This window comes from Besnoitia besnoiti, assembly GCF_002563875.1.
Source record: "Besnoitia besnoiti strain Bb-Ger1 chromosome Unknown contig00007, whole genome shotgun sequence".
In the NCBI taxonomy this organism is placed as follows: domain Eukaryota; phylum Apicomplexa; class Conoidasida; order Eucoccidiorida; family Sarcocystidae; genus Besnoitia; species Besnoitia besnoiti.
In genome coordinates, this window is record NW_021703915.1 from 3483332 (window position 1) to 3503711 (window position 20380).

Here is a 20380-nt window from a genome sequence, read left to right on the forward strand (position 1 = left end):
CAGCGGTTCATTCCGCTGCTCGTGGCTCGAGGGATGAGCGTGGAAAGGGAACGGCTGAGGATGCACGCCTTTGCTGCCGAAACCTGGGACGACTTAGCGAAATACCAGACGGTAAAGGCAAGGAAACGAAAAGCCGTTCTTGTTCTCGGGGTGTATATACACGTCGAACAGGCAGAGTATGCGCGAGCCACTCGTGCTTCACTGCGTGGAGAGCGGAGCTGTGGTGACTTTGTCGCGCCAGCCGTGGCGCGTTTTCAGGCCAGTGACGTGGGATCACTCTGAACAGGGAGGATGTCCTCTTGACGAGGGACGGGTGAGACAAGCCTGGACTCCACCTTTCACTCAATGGATACCCTTGCGAAGTGCTCGTTGCCTCGCGAACTCTCAGGAGACGGCGCGAGTCGAGAGCATGACCAGCCCCGGAAAACGTTTCTCCTTGGCGTTTAGCAATGCCCCGGTCCGCGAGCCAGTGATGGAAGCAACTGCAGACTGGCAAAGAAGAGAAACAACGACGTCGAGGTTCCTCGGTTTCTTTGTTTCGCCCACGGCAGACAGACACGCTGCAGCAAAGGTTGCGCTATTAGCTCTTCTTTTCTCCCTATGATAAAAAGTGATGAAAGGGGGAGGGGAGACTCAAAGCTGCGCGATGTCAGCAGGTTACTGGAGCGCGGCGCAGCGTGACTCTCCGTTCTATGTCGGCGGATTTCTCCTCGACGTCTCTCTGGAAGCCCTTCTTCTGCCGCGCCCACTTTTCTTCCAGCCTCTCGAGCACGTGGCAACCGATGCGTTTCTCTGCGTTGGCTTTGAAAACTATCTGCGCCGAGCGAGAAGAGGGCTGGCCTCCGGTTGCCAGCATGGTTCCCTGGCGTTTAGACTCAGTCGTCCGCCGCGCGAAGAAGCCGCGACGTGGAGAAGGTACCCAGGCCATGACGGCGAGAAGGCGAGTGGCGGAGTCCGCGGCCAAGTCGCCTTCTCTGCATGCCCGCGATTTTTGACTTTCCACCGCTTTCCTCACGTTTGGTAGCGCGCCAGTTTCTTTTTTTCTCTCCAAACACATCGCGGCGTCGGCGCCGTGCCTCTGCGTGTCTCGACTTGGGTGCTCGTGACATCCGGAGACTTCCACTCAGGCGGGCAAAGTCCCGTTCTGCGGCGGTGGCTTTCTGTTCCTTTTTCCTTTTCTGCAGGCTCTGCCTTTTTTTGCCGCCGTCTCTTGCCTATATACCGTCTACTTTCTCTCCTTCCGCATCTCGCTTGGCCCTCTGCAGCCCTCCCAGCGTCGCCAGCCGGCGACCCTGTCTCGCGGTCGCTGCTTTCCTCGCCTTCTCTCTCTTTTCTGCCTCTCTGTTAGCCAGTTCAGGCGCGCCTGTCTGGCTTTTCCCCGGTCCTGCCTTGTTATGTTTCAGTGATGGGTTGAGCACGCAGTTCGCAGAGCGCCAGAAGATGAAATTCGGCAAGAGTATACAGCGAGAGGCAGGGAAAAACTGCCGCGTCAGATATATCGACTACAAAGGCTTAAAAAAAAACATCAAACGCGCTTCTTCCCATCTCGAGAAACAGTGAGCGTCCTCGATGCAGTGCCGTCCTTCCTCCTGTCGTGTGAATTGACTACTACGAGGGCTCTCTGCCCCGTAGCCGCTCGCTTCTCCGTTTCATCTGGTATTCTTCTGTTCTATCCACTACCCCTCCCTCCCTGTCCTATCTCTGCTCTCCCAATCCAGAAACAAATTGCCCGTGCCTCTTGAGCCTCTTTTTCGATTTCCCGACACGAGATCCCGTATGCGTTGGTCGACTTCCCGCGCCGTTCGCTGGTGGGCGCAGTCTCGCCTCCCGCTGGCTGCGCCCGCGGTCCTTTCTTCCTCCCTCTCGCCCTCCTTTGTACTCCAGACTCTCGCCTGCTTGGTTGTTTGTCACTAGATCGGCGAGTGCTGCATATGCGGTCACTCTGGGCTCCATCTTCTGCTTGTTTTTTGCTTCCTCTCTTCTTCGTCGTCCTCTCTGTCTCCCCTGGTTGCTTGACAGACTTCTTCGGCTGTCTTACTCTCCACGCATCCCGCGGGCGCTGTGAGGCCGCGTGAAGCAGGGACTTTCTGGTGTTTTCCGCGTTGCGTTTGCGGGGGGCTTGAGCCCAGCGGCGGCCGCATGCGTCTCGCATTTTCGTTCTTGTCACGCGTTTCTTTTGTGTATGCAGGGACTACCGTCTGTGCGTCGAGGCTTTGCAGAACTTCCACGTGGGCCTGGAGCGCGAACTGGGGGAGGTGCGGCGTACGTACACCAGCCAGCTGCAGGAGGTCCGGAAGTCGAAGGACGTAGTCTGCTCACTTTTGTCAGATCTGCGCGCCTCGCTTCCGCATCGGCCCCTCGGGGAAGCCGCTTCGCTGCCTCGGGACGCCCTCCGCGGACTTGCGGGAGAGGAGACTTCGGCCGATGGAGGCAGCGCGAGTGGCGATGACGGCGAAGAGCCTTTCCTCCGTCGCCTGCTCTCCCCCGAGCTGGCGAGAAAACTGGAGCAAGTGGAGACGATCGAAGCGGCGATAGAGATCTTCCGCGCGCACTCACCGGCGTTCGCGGCTGGCGCACAAGAGTGGGGATGTGCGCAAACAGCGCCGAAGGAATCGAGAAACGCAGGCGACATCCCAGAGGGGGAACAACCGGCTGGGGCCCCAGAGAGGGTGCGGCGGGTGCGGGGCGACGCCCATCAGTCGGGCGGCGACGCGGCCGCGGCTGCAGAGTCGGATGACGAGGAGGGCGAGCGAGCTGGTGAGCAGAGGGAGAAGGAGAAAACCAAGCGAAAGAAACACGAGCAGAGAGAGGAAGAGCTGCGCTGGAAGCTGCAGGGGAGAAGAAAGCGAGAGGAACAGGGTGGCGGCTCGCGGTCGGCGAAGAGTGAACCGAGAGGGCGCACAGAGACGGACCGAGAGGCGGGGACTCCCCGGAGGCCCGCTGGTCGACCCCTTCTCCGCGCCCAGCACTCTCGAGAGTCTCCTGAGAATGAAGAAGGTGAGGCACGGCCGCAGGTGGGGAGAGAAGAAGACGGCGAGAGCCGTGTGGAGCGAGCAGCGGAAGCTGGAGAAGATGGCGAACATGACTGCGGGCGGAAGTCGAGCGACGGCGACGACACGGAAGAGGAGAGCAACGATGAAAAGGTTTTTCGTCTCTGCATTGCCCTCCAGGAGGGCAGCACGCAGGCCAGACAGCTGCGCAGATTTGTCATCTGGAACTCTGTCGCCGTTGTGAAAATCATCAAGAAAAAGTAGGCCGCAAACGCCTTGGTCTGATCCTCTCTCGCTGTGCTTCCTGGACGCCAAACACTTCCGCCGCCTATCCGCTGTTCACCCCCTCTATTTCCTTGCTTTACCGGATCCTACTCTGCTTTTTTTCCTTCTTCATCGTAGACCGTTGCCGGTTCACTGCCGGGTCTTGGGTGCGACATGATAATTCGCTCCCGCTCCGTTGCCCTTTGACACGGTATCGCTGGTTTCTGTGCGCGCGCGAGTCTCTCCTAGTCTGCGCTTCGTCAGGCGGGGTGACTCAGTCGGGGCTTACCGCTTCGCTGTGCGTCTCGCGCTCTCTCCTCTGACGCACTCCTCTGCCTCCTCGTTGTTTTTGCGTCTCGCCATTGCACATATATATACATATATATCTGTATATATATATATATATATATGTACATATATATACACATATATGTCTGTAGTGCCGGCTTCGCCTTCTGCCTTTTGAGGATTACGTGATTGTTTTGTGGTCACGGTTGCTCTCTTGCTGTCTCACTCATTGCCTTCGGTTTGTTTTTGCTTTCGACGGCCTGATTTTGTCCTTTCCTGCCCGCCTCTTTTCCTTTCTAGAACCAAACTCCTCTGTCGGTGCCCGCCGCCTCGAATGAAGCGGGGGCGGCCCGCCCCTTCGTCGCTCTCGCCGACGTCGACTGAATTGCATCGAGCCTGCACGTCTCCGCAGTCTCCGCCGCGCGCGGACGCGCATCCCTGCATCGGCTGCTGCTTGCATCGCCTTGCACAGCAGAACGTGGCCTTCCAAGCGTCCTCCGCGAGCGCAGAGTCTGCGACAGAGCGCTTGAAGGAGCGTGATGGCGACCGCGAGAAGAAGCAGGTGCGCAGAAGGCAGAAGAAGGCCCCGGATGCGGAGGCTCCCGCCCCAGACGGCACGGACTCGGCGTTGGGTCCCCTAGAGCCCAGAGAGGACCGTCCGTCGGTGTGCGTGGCGAGCGGCGAGGAGGCCGAGGCGGCGGAGACGGACGACGAGGAGAGTGGCAACATGTCTTACAACGCCTCGGGGGGACGGGCGTCGAGCTTGGAGGGGCGGCCGCCGAAGGAGACCCAGGCCTCGTCGCATCCGTCTCTCTCGGCGAAGAGGAGCTCGTTTGCGCCGGGGAGCGAGGCGCGCGCGGCCGGCGGAGAGGACGAGGAGTCGGCGAACCTGACGATCATGGAAGCCTGCTTCTCGTCTGCGTCCTCCGTTCTGCGGCGCGAGTGTTGGTACTCCTCCATGGCGCTGCCTTCGCTGCTCTCCACACTTGACACACTGGTAGACCACGTCCTTCTCGGCCTCGCGGGCCGCGCGCAGAATGAGGATCGCCACATATGCCCCATCTGCCTCGACGTCATCGTCGACCCCGTCATTCTGAGGGCCTGCTGCCACAGGTGAGACGCGTTGGCGACCAGACGTGCAGTCGGCACGAACCAGCCCTCGCGCGCCTCGTAGAGTCCACGCAGCACCGCCTGGGCTTGGCGAAGGGAAAGCAGGCCGCGTCTCGCGTTGCAGCTCAGCCTGTCGCCCTCTGAAGCACACGTTCCTTCTCTCCCTGCCCGTAACCTACAAAACGCCTGCATGCGCGCGATCGATTTTGGTATTCAAAAAAGAGGTGCCGCGACGGGCGGCGCGCAACTGTCGAAATAGAGAAAAGAGAAACCGTGGAACAGGCAATGAAAGAAAGTCGAATGCGCGCGAGAGATCCGGTGTGCGCACGTGTTTGCTGGGGGTCGCTATTTGCCTTTTAGATCTTTTTGTGCAGGCTGCATTCGCAGTTTCGCACTACACAAGCTTATACTTAGACCTGCATGGCTCAATCTCTAGACCTGCATGGCTTAATCTCTGAGGCAAGCGTATGACTACTGGCAGGATCAACCCGTTTAATGTCGTCTTGAGGTGAACCATCTCTTCTCATTCGTTGCGTCGCGCTTTTATCCTTGCCGGCCGCAGTGTCACTTGCCTCTGTTTGCGTCTTTTCCTCGGTGGGTCTTCTTGCAGGTTCTGTTTCACCTGTCTCGCTGCGGCGGCCATCAGCAGTCCTGCGAAGGGTGAGCTGCCCAAGTGCCCTTCGTGCCGCACCTGCATCGTCCCCGTCGACGCCGAGGCGGCTGTGGGGTGCGCACGGGGCGTGGGGCCGCTGGGGACCGGGCCCCAGGGCCCACATCCCGTGGAGCGGGGCCTCCTTCTCCGGCCCCCCGGGCCCGGAGGAGGGGGGTCGCCGGCAGGCCTGCTCGCTGCAGGCGCGAGCCCTTCAGGCGCGGTCCCCCCGGTAGCCGCCGGGGACCCTCCAGGGTCGCCGGGCTCGCGGGCCTCCCCCGCGGGCTCGCGGCCTCCGGGACCCGGGGGAAGCGATGGACTGCGGCCTGAGGAGGGAGGACTTGACGCCCCCCTTGCGCGTGCTTCACGTGGACCAGACGATGGAGCCGCTGGTCCTGGAAGGGCGCGAGAACGTGTGCATCTTCAGGGCTCCGGGACGGGCTCGGATGGAGACAGAGACCCTGGCGAAGGCGGAGGAGACTGCTCTGTCTCTGGGTCGTCGGGGGACCTCGACTCGTGCTTGGCGTCGTCGTCGCCGCCTTCCTCCACGGGCTCGCCCTCTCTCTCGGCGACCGCGCGAGGGACGGTGGGGCCCCAGATGGGCGTGGGCTCCTCGGGCTCGGAACGCCGATGCAGGCCGCGACTGCCGGCGCGGCCGGAGGTGGGGCGAGGCGGAAAGGCTCCCAAAGGCGAGGAGGAGAGTCCTTTACACAGCAGCGTAAAGGCCTCGTGTGCAAAGGCGAGTCTAGTCGCCTTTAGGTCGTCCGCGGCTCGCCCGTCCCTGTCTTCGTCCTCCCTCGAAACAAACGGCGGCGAGCGAGCGAGCGGCTTGCAACGGAGTTCTTCGTCGGGCTCGTCCGGCGGAGGTAGCTGCGAGGTGCAATTATCCTCGCCCATGGAGCATTCTCGCGAGAGAGGGGCGGGTATGGAGGTCGCGGGAGAGGAGGGAGAGAAGGGAGAGGAACGTGAAGACGCGACGGGACTCGAGAACGAACCGGCAAACCAAGGCGGGAGAGAGTGGCCGCAGAGAGTCGGCGCCGCAGGGGCTGGCGAACGCGGCGGACAGGGCCAGCGCCGCCACACATGGGGAGATTTGAGGAAGGACGGAAGTGCGTTTCGAGAGGACGCGTGTGTAGCTTCGCATCCTTTGGGAGGCCCCCCTTGCTCTTATTCGTTTGCCAGACCTTTTTGTTTGTCGCATGCCTCGTCGTCTGCGTGCTTTTCCGCCCCAGGGGCCGAGTCGTCGTCAGTCGCTCCTTCCGGCCTCAGCGCAGGCCTCGAGGCATCTCCAGCCGGGTCACCGGGCGCTGGCGTGAGGGAAGACGGTGGAGGCGGGCGCGGATTCTTCTCCCTTTCTTCGCCAGAGAAGTCCGTGGCTGATGCCGCCTCGGCTTTCAGTTCGTTCTCGTTCTCTGCCACTCCTGCCAGTTCTGCGAACTTCGGGGGCCCAGCTCCTCCCGGTTTCCCCGAGCGTCTTCGCACCCCGCCCGGCCTCTGTCGTCCGCTGCAGGTCGCGGGAGACGAGCGAGGGGAGAATCTCGATGCCGCCGAGACCGGTAATCCGTGCTCCGCGGCTTCGCTGTTACCTTCTCTCTCAACGTGCTCGGAGTCCTCGTTGCTGGCGGCGCCAGCGCTCGCTCCCTCTGCGCTGCCTCGCCCGGCGCCGTCTCATTCTTCGCGGGCCCCGGTCTCGTCCTACGCACCTCAGGACGTGCCATTCTCTGCCTCGTCTCCCCAGTCCTGTTCGTCCGTCTCTGCTTCGCATTCATCGTCTTGCCCGTCATTCACGGCATCGCTGCGAGGGGGCGTGCCTCCTCCCCCACGGCAGAGGGCGCGCCCCGACTGTGCGGCGCAGGAGCCTTCGCCCCCCTCTCCGCTGCCGTCTCTCCGCTTCCCTCAGGCCTCGCTGCCTTCAGCTGCGGTTGACAGTCCGCCGAGAGAGAGGAGCGACGGAGGAGACCTGTTTAGGCCGCCTGCGGCTGCGTCGTCTTCAGGCGTGGCGTCCTGGCTGCTGCGTCACGGGACGCGAGAGGACGCCGGCGAGGGGATGGCAAGTCGAGAGGGGAACAGAGAGGTCAGCGGAGGGCGCCGGCGCGCCGGCGCGCTCGGGGGCTCCGCAGAGGAGCCGGGAGACTGGAAAGGAGGCGGCGAGGGCGACGACGAGCTCGCGGATAACATTCTTCACTTTCGAGACGTGCGCCAGGCCCTCTTGCAGTACCGCGTGAAGGAGGCGCTCCAAGAGCTCCACGAACGAAAGCAGCGCGAAGATCAGTTCCGGCTGCTCACGGAGCTTCTGCTCTCGGCGGACTCCACCTGCCCGCCTTCGTCGTCGCTCGAAGAGGTTCTGTGTCAGAAGGTGTCGCCGGCCGACGGAGCCGCGGCTTTCTCGTCCTTCGCGCCCGAAGCGCCGCAGCCGGCGCCGACCGCCCTCTCGTTTCCTTCCTTTCCTTCCTCCGCCGCGTTCGCTGCTGGGACGCGGGGGGGCAAGACGCCCGGCAGGGCGGCGGCGCAGGGGGGCTGCCGAGAGGCGACGGGAGCTTGCAGCCGCGGAGTTTCCTTTTCGAGGGAAGTCTGCAGGAGGGCGAGCGGGAGGCCCGGGAGAACGGCGGGTTCCGCCGAGGGCGAGTCGAGGAACCGCGAGCGCATTTGGACGAAACTGCGAGGCGAAAACTCGCGCAGGGGGACGGCGAGGCGGACGGCGGTGCCACGAGCTTGGAACTGCAGCAGGAGGAACACGTCTACAATCAGCTTTTGGTTCTGCAGTTGTACCTGCAGCAGCAGCGCTTTCTCACTGAGCAGAGGCAAGCGAGCGGCCTGCCGTCGCCGTCTGTTTCGCAGCCGCGGGAGTTTTTGCCCTCCGCGTCTTCGCTCAACGGCTCGTCGATCGCGTCCTCCTTCGCCGCGCCCTGCCCCCCGGGCTTCGCGGCCCCTGGGCCGCAGCCCCCCAGCGGGGTCTTCGCGCTCATTGAGGAGCTCCGCGCGGCGGTTGCCGCCGCCACGGGCATCGGGAGCGCCCCCTCTCCGCCGTTCGCGTCTTCCGCGTCTGTGCCGGTGCAGTCGGTCGCTGCCTTGCCTCCGCCGCCACGTGCCTTCTCGCCTCACGGAGGCAGTGGCGAGAAGCGCGCATGCGAAGGCCAGCTGCACGAGGAGAAAGGACCCGTTCTGCTGCCTTCTCAGCGACCCTCTCCCTCGTTCAGTTCCGCAGAGAGCAGCGGGGCCGAGCGCAGCGAGGAGCTGCGCTCCTGCGGCGCCTCTGCCCCGTTCTACGGCGGCCAAGAGGCAAGAGGAGGGAGCGGCGGCAAGGGAGAAGGCGCCTGCGAGGGAAGGGCGGCGGGTCAGGCAACGGGCGTCCTTGCCGCCGGTTTCGCTAACCACGACCTCTCCGGCCTGAACCTCGACGACTCCACGCTGGCGCTCGCGCTGCTCCTGCAGGAACTGCAGAGAGAGCGCGACGGAAGGAGCGTGGAGGAGGACGGCGATGTGGGCGAGCAGCCCTCTGAGGGAGGCGTCAGCGGCCGCACAGAGGAAGCGCGGGCGGTAGACAACGGAGCAACCCAGCGCGCCTGCCGCCCGCCCCGCGCAGTGGAGCTCCGAGCCAGCCCTCGCGACGCGTCCGCGCGCGCGCCGCCCTTAGACGCGCGCCCCGGCGTTCAGCACCACGGTGGGCTCGGGCCGTTCCCGGAGGAGCCCAGCGAGCCCCAGCAGACCGCCTTGGACGGAAAAACGCTTCAGCGAGCTGCCTGCGCGCCGGCAGATCGCTCTCCGTGCTCCACGTCGGCGGCCTCTGGGGCGGCGGGCTCGCGGTCGCTCCCCACCGCTGCCGGCTCTTGGAGCGGAGACCCTCGACACAGCGGCGGGAGGGACGAAGGACGGAAAGGCGCTGCCGACACGCATGGGGGGCCGGCGTCCCTGGGCGGAGTCGAGGCAAAGAGAGGCCCCGGCGGCCCGCTGCCAGCTGCGGCGGGCGAGGAGCGCGACGTGCGAACTCCGAAGGAGAAAGGTGACAAGGCGCGGGTCCGTTTGTCGCCTGCAGAACGGAAGTTCAAGCACTGCCCTCCCCCGCCTTCGCGGCCGCCTCCGCCTCCGCCTCTGCCTCCGCCGCCCCCGGCGCCGTCTTCATTTCCGTTCTCCTCCTCGTGTCTCTCGCCTCCTTTCTCGTGTGCCTCGTTCGTTTCGTCGAGTTCGCCGTCTCCCGGCGCGCCGCCGCCTCCTGGGGCGGTCGGCAGCGAAGCAGGCGAGAAGGTGGGCTGCCGGCCGCAGACCGGCGCGAGCCCCGCGGCAAGGCCGGGGCAGGGCTTGGAGGCGCAGAGACAGGTGGGGCCGCCGCAGCAGCGCAGGGAGAAGAGGAGCAGGAAGGGGGGGGAGAAAGCCGCCTGTGCGCGGTCGACGTCGTCGAGTGTCTCGAAGGTCTCGGGGTCTGTTCGCCAGAACAGCGTTGACGCGGGCGCGGAGAAGCTTTGCAGCGGAGACGGGTCAGCTCGGCGCGAGAAGGAGGGAGACGATGGAAGAAACGAACAGCTCGCGCTCGGCTTCCAGCCTCCGCCTCCTGTGCCTCCTCCGCCCCCTCCCCCGGTCCCCCCCCCCCGCCGCCGCGAGAGGGATCTTTTGACATGAAAACCCCCCCTCCTCCGGCATTTTCGAAGCCTGCCTTTGCGCCTGCTGCTTCCTTTCCCGCCACTTCTTCCTCCCTCGCGCCTGCGTTCTCGGCGCCGAGCGCGATATCGCAGCCGCCGCCGCCGCCCCCTCCTCTGCCTCCTCCTCCCTCGCCGCCGCCGCCTCCGCCCTACGCCTCCACACCTGGCTGCCCGTCTCCCACGGCGCCCTCTTCGGCCTCCTCGTCGACTCGCGCGTCCTTTTCTTCGTATTCGCCAGTGACTGAAGAGGAGAGCGGCGGAGGCCATCGCTTCCTCGCCTCCTCCTCAGTCCCCAAACAGGCGCTCATGGCGGGGCTCCTGCCCCCGCCGGCACACGGGCCCTCTCCGCTCGCCGTTCTCTCGACGCTGTCGAAGCAACGCGCCGCCGTCCTCGCGGCGGCGTCAGGTTCTAGTCGGGCAAGACACAACGGCGGAGGAACGCCGCCTTCGTCTTCCGTGGCGGAGGTCTCCGCGTCCTGCCCACCTTCGCCGGCGTTGTTGCTTTGTGCGGGCGACTTCGTGGGGAGAGAGGACTGCGGAGCGAGAGGGGAGCAGTAGCAGAGCGCCTCAGTGCGAGAAGGCCTTCGCTGAGCGCTTCACCGTCTCGGTTGAGGAGACGAGCAAGACGATTTTTATCTGCGTCTTTGCGGTTTAGGTCCGCAGGCTCTTCTCTCAGAGGATGCTCGCCGGCGCCGCTGCGCAAAACACGAGGCAAGAGGCAAGGATGCGCGAGCCGGCGTTTTTTGATTCGTGTTGGAAGCCCTTGAAGTGGATACGGACGGAGGGACACGGGAAGAAGCGAAAGACAGGCAGAAAGACGTGGTGAAGCATCTTTGAATTGAAGAGACATGGTTCCCTCGATGGTCTGCGCTTCATGTGTGTTTCGTGGCATCCGCGGACAACATGGAGATACAGCCCACGAGATATCTTCGGTGAACTCGCCAGAGCAATCCCTTGTTTGTTCTGCGCCTTGGAAGAAGGGAACAGACGAGCGGACAAGCTAGCTCGCTTGTCGGAAAAGGCCTCTTTGTGTCTGGGGTCAGCATGCGCACGTGCACCTCGCACACACGGCCTTCCTTATACACGTGAGCGGGCATGCGCTGACAGAGAGATGTTTGCGGGGCTATCTTAGCAGAAGGGAATCGTTGTTGACGTGGTGTGTGACAGTTAGAAGTCGTCGTTTGTGTGTGATGATGTCGATATCGTATCGTGCACTGTGGCGTGGCGTCTAAGTAAGTGTCGCGGGTTCCGCGAGGCCGGGTGCAGAACTCAGTTTGCCGCACCCAACGTGAAGAGATTCTTTGTCCTCAATGAGTGGAGCGTCGTGGAGAGGACGACGCGAGAGATTCTCACGGCTTCGCCTCTCTGTGCGGGCAGGTTCATCGTGGCTTTTCTTCGTTTTTGAATCTCGTCGCTGGGGTGTCGGGTCTGACTCGCTGCGACCCGGAGGACGGGGGGTGCGGGAGGGGGGGGGGGGCGTTTTAGTTATTTTTTCTCGCGTGAAGTGTCACGAGTCAGCGTGAAGCCGTTTGTTTATTTGTCATAGTTCAGAGCTTGTCAAGGCAAAAGAGGGGGGGGAGGAGGGGGAAGAGAGGGCGAGCAGAGGAGCGCGTTTGTTCTTCCCATTTGCATCTGTTCAGGGTCGTGGATGTATTTATACCTTTCAGCTTCGCTCACCTAGAGATTTGGTTAGCCTTTGCGTCTCTGTTGTTTATACACATAGAGTATACGCATGCGTGTGGATGTGATGCAAGTCGCATCTACGTGGAACGGTGCTTGAGTTTGGATCTCTGGCGTGTCGATGAACTCTTTTTCCGTAGGGTGTGTCTTCTGTTTCATAGAGACTCGCTCGCCTGGGTGAGGATGGCTCCGTCTGCACAAAAAGATTTTGTGGGGTGGCCTCGCGCGTGTCTCTGCTGATGACAGCCCCGTCGTGCAGCCGCTCACGTCTGCATTCTGCTTCCCTTTGCACGAAAAAAGTCTTTACACAACACGCAAGACCAGCCCTGAGCGCGGCGAGGTGCTTCGGCTCAGTCGCAGTCATGCTAGATAGAAAAAGCGAAGACGCGGAAGGTGGAGGCTGAAAGGTCCCCGCGGCGCGGGCGAGGGCTGTTCCCGAAGGCAAAAACAGCCACGAAACCGAGAAAAAAGAAGGGAAGGAAAAGGATGCACGCGGTCGCTTGCCACAAATCATGAGATGCAGCACCGCGTATCCAGTCGATCGCGCCGAGGCTCGGCCGGGATGCTTCAGGCTGGCTGCGCAAGTTCGTAGGCTGGAGGACTGGGTAGGCATAGTCAATTCTGGCGCCTCTCTTCGCACGTGCAGGGCGGAGAAACTTCTTTTTTTTGGCAGAGGTGAAGAAACGTAGGCAGGAACAGGTGCTAGAATCGGACCTGGTGCAAGTGATGTATGGAGTTGACTACTCGATCTCTCCTTATTCCACTTCCTGCTGCGTAACTCATCACATCATCGTCACCGTGTCGTCTGCTTGCATGTAAGAATTCGTAGCCCTTGGGTAGAGCCGCTCCCTTTGAGACCCGCGAGCGGCCGGGGCCTTCTGTTCGTCCGAAAAGAAGGGCTGGTATCAGAATACCACAGAGAATAGGACCCTTATGGGGGACTCTCGTCGGGGATCGAGCAGGTTCAGCACCGTGTGTGATTATGTAGATCCATATATATATATATATATATATCCATAAATATCTATCTATATTTATGGATATATGTGGATCTACGTAGTCATACATGGTACCCAACGTGCTCAATTCCTGACGAGAGTTTCGTTACCATATATGACTATGAAGGTCCATAGGTACGAATATATGTCTATCAACAGTGAGCCTTTCTGGGACCCAGGACGCAGTTTGGGTTTTAGGGTTCACTGTAGGTAACAACTCGGCGAGAGTGGTAGTGCGAGTAGTGCAAGAGCATAGCAATGAAAAAGAAAGTAAAAAATATGCTGAGCACGCTCGCCAAGAAACTAGTTCGGGTGCGTGGCGCTTCCGCACGAGTCCTGCGGCTTTTCTGCGTGAATTTTCTCTGCGATTTTCGAGTCGAGCGATTCGCTCGATAAGGGGAGATCGCCTGCTGTGACGTGCGTCAACGGATTGGACAGCTTCACTGTTCAATTCTCGCCCGTTTTTGTCAGGAAACTCGCAGTTATGCTCCAGCGATAGCTGCAAGGAGGCCGATGATGAGAAATCGACGCTCTACCGCTCTGCCTTGTTTCACTAGGCATGCATGCTGCGACCCCCTTACCCAACTCGCACGGACCGCTTTCACTGCGCAAGAAAGCGATTGTTTTTTATTCTCCTTTCCGTCAAGTCTTTTGTCTGAATTTTCCCGGGTTTCTGCTTGGCGTAGAAAAGAAGGAGACACACCTCTGAAGGGAGAGACGAAAGGTGAGAGTCCTTTCATGGCGTGGCGTATCCTTCACGTGCAGCCGCTCGCTCGGGAGGTGAGGCACGGAGATTTTCAGTCACCTCTCCCCTTCCTTTCATCTCTGGACCGCAGCCTCTCTCTCTCTGAATTTGTCTGTCGTCGCCGGCTGGCCTTGTCCTTTTGTTTATTTCTCCTTTTTTCGTTCTTTCCGAGGGCGTTTGCACGACTGCGGTCACGGTCACTCTCCCTCTTTCTTCGCTTTTGGCTGGGTCGCCGTTCTGCTCGCTTGTCTCTCCTCTTCCCCTAGGTATTCACCGCTTTCCACCATCTCCTCGCCCTCCTCCTCGTCGACTTGTTCGTTCGGCCTCTTTCTTCCGCTTCTTCGGTTCTGTTGTCTCCGTTTTTCCGCAGTCAGGATGTCGTCGCTGGAGGCCGTCCGCGCGGACGGCTACTACTACGGGCCGGACTACGACCCGAGGCAGCACGGCAGCTTGAATCAGTACCGAGGTTCTCACCCCCTGGGGGACCGAGCGAAGAAGCTCGACGTGGGGATCCTGGTGATTCGCTTCGAAATGCCCTTCAAGGTGTGGTGCACAGCCTGCAGCCACGTCATCGACAAAGGCGTGCGCTTCAACGCGGAGAAAAAGTGCGTGGGCACGTATTTCTCGACAAAGATTCTCGAGTTCGCCTTCGCCTGCCCCAGGTGCAAGGAGGAGATCACCATCACCACGGATCCGAAGAACGCCGAGTACAGATGCACCAAGGGCGTCCGCCGAAAGGTCGAGACGTTCAGCTGCGAAGACGCCGAGACGATCGAGCTCCCGGGGATCGACGAACGCGAAAAAATGAACTTAGATCCCATGTTCAGACTCGACGTCAAAAAGGCACACACGCGCACCGATCAGGCGGAGATGGAGACCGTGATTGAGGACTTGATCGACTTCTCAGACTCACGCTCGGCCGACGACTACGCGGCGAACTTGGCTCTGAGGGAGAGACTGCGATTTCGGCGACTCGCAGACGAGAATCAGGCGGCCGCCGAACGCGCGCTGGGCCCCGCGAGAGCCGCGGCGGCATGCGCCGTCGGCGGCGAGGCCGAGGATGCCCTCGCGGCGAAAAGCGTCCGGTTCCGACAGCGGAAAACGCAGATGGACCGACTCGTCAAGAAGACAGCCATGAAAATGACCTCGATATTCGACAGAAAAAACGTCGTCCCCAACAAATTTTCCTCCGCCTCACTCCAGGGAAAAGCCGTAGAGGCCGGCTTCACGCTGGGACCCACCATCACGCGAATCAGCTCCAAAAAAGACGACAAGGTTCACGCACACGGCGCGGGCGCGCGGAAACGCATCCCGGGCACGGAGCTCGGGGGCGTCGTCGTGAAGAAAAATAAAACTTGACCTGCGAGCGTGGCGCCGGAAACGCAAGAGGTTTTCTCTTCACAGAGTCGACATGCGCCGAAGCAGCGCCCGACCGTACTTTTTACTGGCGTATTACGCAGCATATATGTATTTCGAGAGAGACTGGGGGTCGCGAGTGCCCCCTAGGCCCCCTCGTCGAGCCGCGGGAGTGTTTGCTGCGGCACGCCCCTAGCATGCCCCTCTGCGCTTGGAGAAGTGGCTTTTTGAGAGAAGCATACAACGGCGCGAGCTAACTAGATCGGTTTGTTCACGGCTTTGAAGACTACGCTTTTTGATGCCAACTGCGGGGTAGGGTCCGCGGAAAAGCAATGTAGTCGCTTTCGCACTCTGAGGTACACAGGGAATCCACGCGCTGTTACGAGGGGCCGCTGCCCTAGTCTGCGATTTTGCTACTCAAAGAGTATACGCGCTCATGCGTTCGTTTTCTGTTGAGCGCGTCTTCCCGCAAAAACAACCGTATTTGGTGCCTTCGGCATCCAGTTTCAGGTAAGCATACACGCTCGCTTGCATGCATCCGTGGTTCACTCCGAGCGATGTGTCTAACTTGTTAATCGGGTCGGTAGACTTGTGCATTTCGCTGTGAAGCCCGCATATGTTTCGTCTTTATCGTCTGATGGACGATGTACGTCCGTTCTCCCGTCATCGCACCTCCTGCGAGCAACTTCGCGAATTGGCAAAACATAACCGCCGTGTCACTCAAGTCTTTTTGGTTAAATACACCTTCAGATACGATAAATCGGTGGGAAGCAAAACGCGTTGCTGGATCGAGTCTACGGTGACGGCTAACAGCTCGGCCGAAAAATACAGAAGCGCGGCAGAGATTGGGCCCAGTGAACATTCGTGCAGTTATGGTGGCAGGAGGGATGGGAGGAGTCGAAAACTGGGTTTCTGAGTCCACGGCCGTCTGGTCAGCAATTCTATGGAAAACATACGTTATATCCATGAAGACACGATGATAATTGCAGCACTCCATGCTTGCATTTCTGCGCACTTTGGTGCGCACGTGTAGCCGGGAAGTCAGTGTGTAAAATATGTAACCTCGACGTCGATGCGCGCATGAGCATTCTTATTTCCTGTAGAGTTTGTACCTTCTTGACTTCTCATTTTATGCAGAAAGAGTGAACGTCGATCACGCGAATTTTGGGTGTCTGTATAGGTATTCGAAAAGAGGAGGAAACAATCGAGTGCAGTCCGCCACGTTGTCGTTACTTTCCTAAGGATCCGTCGCACCCATAGACTTCAAGACTGTAGAGCCTCGTGCAAGGAGCTCCATCTTGAGCCTCAACAACAAATTTCACTTTGTCAGTAAGGACGCAGTCATTTTTGCCGACACCACATGCGACGCATTGCGTGGCGAGGTGCGACTCCGCTGTCGCCCCTCTAGTGCCTCCTCCAAACTCCCTCTCCGCTTCCGCCTCCTCGACACATATGCGGCGGCGCGCCGTTGATTTCGTTTGCACTCGCGTGTGCGTAGGGATACCACACAGATCGTCGCTTGCCTGTTCATTCGATCTACCGGACTGGGCTGAGCTGAGGCGCGCGCGTTCTCCGCCCCGTTCCTCCTGAGTGTCTCCCATCCAGCCTAGGAGGGCGCGATGCAACTCCGAGTCGCCCTGCCGAGGCTGAAAGACCTGTTTCCGCACTGGAAAGACGTGAACAGAGGCTTCGGGACTTACCACGCACGGAATATCGAACGCCGCCACAGTAGCCCACTCCCAGGGGTTGCTGCTACACCCCATGGAGCCCGTTGAGTCTCCACGGCAGTCTCCTTCGTCGCGTGCGTGCATTTCGTCTCCTTCTCTCCCCTCTCCCTCCCCACCGTCGTCTGTCCCGAGCTCCGCGCCCTCTTCCCCGCTGCGCTTCGCCATCGGTGTTCCTAGAGTCGCTCGACTCGCGCGCGCCGGACGGGGGTTCGCCACTGCGGCGAAGAGCGTGACCCGCTTGGGGACTGTGGGGTCACACAATCCCGCCCACGACGTGTTTGCGTGAGTTTCATGACGGTGTTTCGTCCTGATGCCGATGGCGGTGACGGCAATGCGCTCGCCCAGCTGGATGGCGACTTGCCCCTGCGCCTCCTCGAAGTGGAAAAATCGATCCTTCTCTGCGGCTGTTTTCGCTGGCTCCAGCAGCACACGAGCGTCCTTTTCATAGTCGTACAGTGGGAAGTAATGAGCCCAGTTGACCGCAGAGAGATCCAGGTGAGACCGCGAGAGGGAATCCCCTTCTTCCTCCTCGCCGCCTGTCGGCGATACCCATCGCGCGTCCGAAAGAGCTCCATTCGGACCTCTCCTGCTCTCTCTCCCTCCAGCCCTTTCTGTGATGTACGTTGGCATAAAGAAAGAAGCGAGAGCGCCGAGGTAGCGTGAGAGGTTCGCGACCCACAGAGGCGCAAGCCCCGTCGTCTCTTCAACGAGAATCCGAGCCCCCTTGCTGGCGAGCGCCCAGTTCACCGCTCCCGAGTTATGAAGGGCCTCGAGATTCTGCTCAGGAGGAAGAAACGTAGGCGAGGGCAAAATGCCAGAGAATAGGAAGCACACGAGAGAGAAGGGCACAGACGCCAGCGACCGGAGACTTGAAGAGGGAGGAGGCAAGAGAGAAGACGAGACGGCCGACGAAAGGGAAGGCATCCCGTGGTCCTGAAACAGAAATCAAACACGCAGAGACAAAAGAGGGAATGGTGTGAGGCTCCGCAGTTGCGACGACGTGGCGCAGAAAGTTCAGTTGTTACCGGCGAGCGGTGCGGATCGCGCTACTGGGCACACCGGTGTCTCTGCGGAAGCTGAGTTTGAGTACTATCTTGCACTTCCACTACACAGCTGCTTCAACCTTTTCGCGACAAATGAAACCCATTCGGCAACAGCCATGGCGGACTTCTCAGATTTAACGCACACCAGTCGAAGGCAGCCATCCTGTATGGCAGAATCAACGTAGATGACCCTGAGATAGTTCACCGTAGATGCAGCATCTATCGATACCCTTTCCTGCGTCTACATGACTTGATCTCTCCAGTTCGGAAGAATCAAAACAGCCCGTGCTGCAGCAAAAAGTCGTGGATTATGTCGCTACGGTGTGTAGGATCGACCTTGGGGGGCTTGACGTCTTGAGATCTCTGTCTGTTTTCGCTATGGGGTATGCGGAATGCACTTAACAGTTCGGTACGTTTTTTCAGTACGCCTATAACGGACGACGAGGCTCTATTGCCATCAGCAGCGCGCTTAGCTCTTTTCTCAGCTGTCGAGATTTTCAGCTGAGTGAGCTGCCTGTGTCGCGGTAAAAATGCCTTGAGGTTCAGACCTCGGCGCCCAGAATCTCGGATTGTTCCCATACCGGCATGCGAAGAGCGACGAGAGTCCTCAGGATGAGAAGGAGAAGAAAGAGGACGAGAATCGCACGGAGCCCGCGCTGGAGTCCAGCGAGCTCCGTCCGGAAGGAACCACTTCGTGAAACAGGGAAGATCCCCAAAAGCCTGAGGGGATTCGCCAGTAGGCTCCGCTGTGTTCTAGGCCTTACTAAGCCTTCGGCCGGTGCCTGCGGCGGGTTTTCTTTCGTCAGCGGCTGCTCGTATGTCTCAACCGCCCTCGCGCTACGCGCCCCTCCTACGGCGCCCGCTCTTGTCTCTCCCCCCTCGCCTGCCTCTCGCTTCCTTGTCGCACTGAGTCTCGCCGGCTGTCGCTCCACGAACTTCCGATTCTTCACTTCTGCGGGGATCGCACGCCCGCCCTCGCTTTCTGAGAATCGCGGATCCGCCTCGTCCGCGCAGCGGTTTCTTTGGAAGAAACTGAGGGAAACGCGCTTGAAACCACCCACTACTCTGTCGTAAAGAGTGACGCGAGAAGAGTCACAGCCCTCCTCGGCTCGGCTGGAGCTTCCACTGTGCCCCGTCCCGCGTCTTCTGGAGACGTACGCGCTGCCCTCACTGGCTAGCGGAGGTTCACCGGTTCTCGACTCGTCGGGCGACCCCGCTCCTGACCTTGCGTCTGAATGAACGCCAACTGGATCTCGCGCGCCTCGCAAAGTTTCCTCCACTTGCGCGGAGTCTTCTGTAACCGGCGCGTCCTGCTGCAATGCATACAAACGGCATGTTGGGAGGGCTCGCCTGAGTCGACCAGCGGAACGTGGCTGCGGGGGCGGACGGCCGTCGTGGGTGAAGGCCGTCGGTTCGAAGCCTGGCGCAGCCAGAGGAAAGGACGGAGCATCCCCACGACCCTGACTCCTGTTTCGCGGCGCTCGTCGCGGTGTTCCTGCACGGTAACTGCTTCGTCTGCGTTCGCTGCTCCCCCATGGAGACCGGGGATCTTCTCGAGAGGCGCGTGTAAACGCATCCTCCGCTGGAAGAAGCGAGCCGCTCCCCACCTGAGCAGGCGAGGTAGTTGGCGTTCCACCCCGAAGCGATTCTCCCGGGAAGTTGCTGTCCGCCTGCGCTGCTCTCGCAGCCCTTCTGGGCTCCTTAGGCTCGTCTCCCCTGCCTTGAGACTCCCGTTTGCCACTCCTCTCCTCAGAAACAGAGGCAGCATTTGCCGCTCTTGCGGCTGTGTGGGAAACCAAGAGCCGACCTGTTGACCTCCTCTCTTGCCTCGGCGAAGAGGGCAGGCCGGGCGGGGGCGACGGCAACGACAGATCCCGCTGCGATACTCGGGTTTTCGGTGCGGAGGACCTAGGCGAATAGACCACTTGCCCCCAGCCGAGCGCTGCATTTGAAGACTGTGTAGAAGACGAATAAGTTGGGGAAGAGATGGGAGACGAAAGTGGAGAAGGCTTAGACGCTGTGCCTCGCGGGTTGGGTCGTTTCGCGCGCGGCCTCAGTTGCGTTTGAAAACCTTCGGAGATGAGCCCGAGCCGTTCTGCGTCGCTTATGGGAGCATCGCCGAAAGTCGCACCCGCAAGGGGAGAAGTCGCGGAAGACGGCTGAAAAGGAATGAGCACGGAGACCTGAATTCCACTGGGATCGACGTAGGATGAAGCATTTACGGGAAAGAGACTGTGCGCGGAAGGCGAGAGAGCGGCTGCCCGGTCAGGAGGAGGGGACAAAAGCCGGTGTGAACCGTAGCTGGAGGCTGTATTGCTAAAACTCCCGAGCGTGTGGGAAACACCAGCATTTGCCCCCGACACTGGCGCAAGAACCGGCATGCGCGGAGCAAAGACGCGGGGGGAAGACGGAGAAGGAGGAATCAAAGACTTATGAAGAAGGTACGGCGAAGCGTGCGGGTGTACGTAGGCTGGGGGGTCTGTGGAGTCATTCGATTCTGGGCCGGAGCTTTGCTTGGATTCTCCACGAGGGCGTCTCGCTCGACTCCTTGCCCTGCCCCCGCGCTTCCCGCCTCGTCGGCTGCGCGCCAACGGCGAGGAAGACGTCCCCGAACGCGGCATTGTCCTCGAGTTTGTAAATTCCTTAAGTTTCACAGAGCCAGCGGGGTCGGAGGAACGGTGTACGCAACGGTCGACAAAACATGTATAGCAGGGTATTTGGCATTCGCTTCTGGTCGCCTCTCGAGTCTTCTGCGGACGCAAGAGCTTCGCCAGATATCTGGAGGACCTAGAAGCGCGAGTTTGAAGAGGAGCGTAGCCCAAGAACCTGAAAGAGTTTCGGATCGAAAGCACAAACGGAATCTAGGCAGACTCGAATCGCTGCGAACCCTGCGAGA

At 60.6% G+C, this 20380-nt stretch overlaps 3 protein-coding genes across 3 annotated transcripts; 2 read left to right on the plus strand and 1 right to left on the minus strand.

Moving 5' to 3' along the window:
- Positions 1 to 1440: 1440 nt before the first annotated feature.
- On the plus strand, positions 1441 to 10493 carry BESB_074830 (uncharacterized protein; the record flags this gene model as incomplete). Its single annotated transcript, XM_029365856.1, has 6 exons — positions 1441 to 1556; positions 2189 to 3250; positions 3843 to 4655; positions 5263 to 7870; positions 7981 to 9873; positions 9945 to 10493. 6 exons carry the CDS (start codon positions 1441 to 1443, stop codon positions 10491 to 10493), a joined length of 7041 nt encoding a protein of 2346 aa, XP_029218340.1.
- A 3240-nt stretch (positions 10494 to 13733) lies between these two features.
- On the plus strand, positions 13734 to 14717 carry BESB_074840 (nuclear protein-like family protein; the record flags this gene model as incomplete). The annotated part of the gene is made up of 1 exon (XM_029365857.1): positions 13734 to 14717. One exon carries the CDS (start codon positions 13734 to 13736, stop codon positions 14715 to 14717), a length of 984 nt encoding a protein of 327 aa, XP_029218341.1.
- Positions 14718 to 15943: 1226 nt separating this feature from the next.
- BESB_074850 (uncharacterized protein) lies at positions 15944 to 20105 on the minus strand (the record flags this gene model as incomplete). The annotated part of the gene is made up of 2 exons (XM_029365858.1): positions 15944 to 17374; positions 18249 to 20105. The coding sequence occupies 2 exons, from the start codon at positions 20103 to 20105 to the stop codon at positions 15944 to 15946; spliced, it is 3288 nt and encodes a 1095-aa protein (XP_029218342.1).
- Between the last annotated feature and the right edge of the window lie 275 nt (positions 20106 to 20380).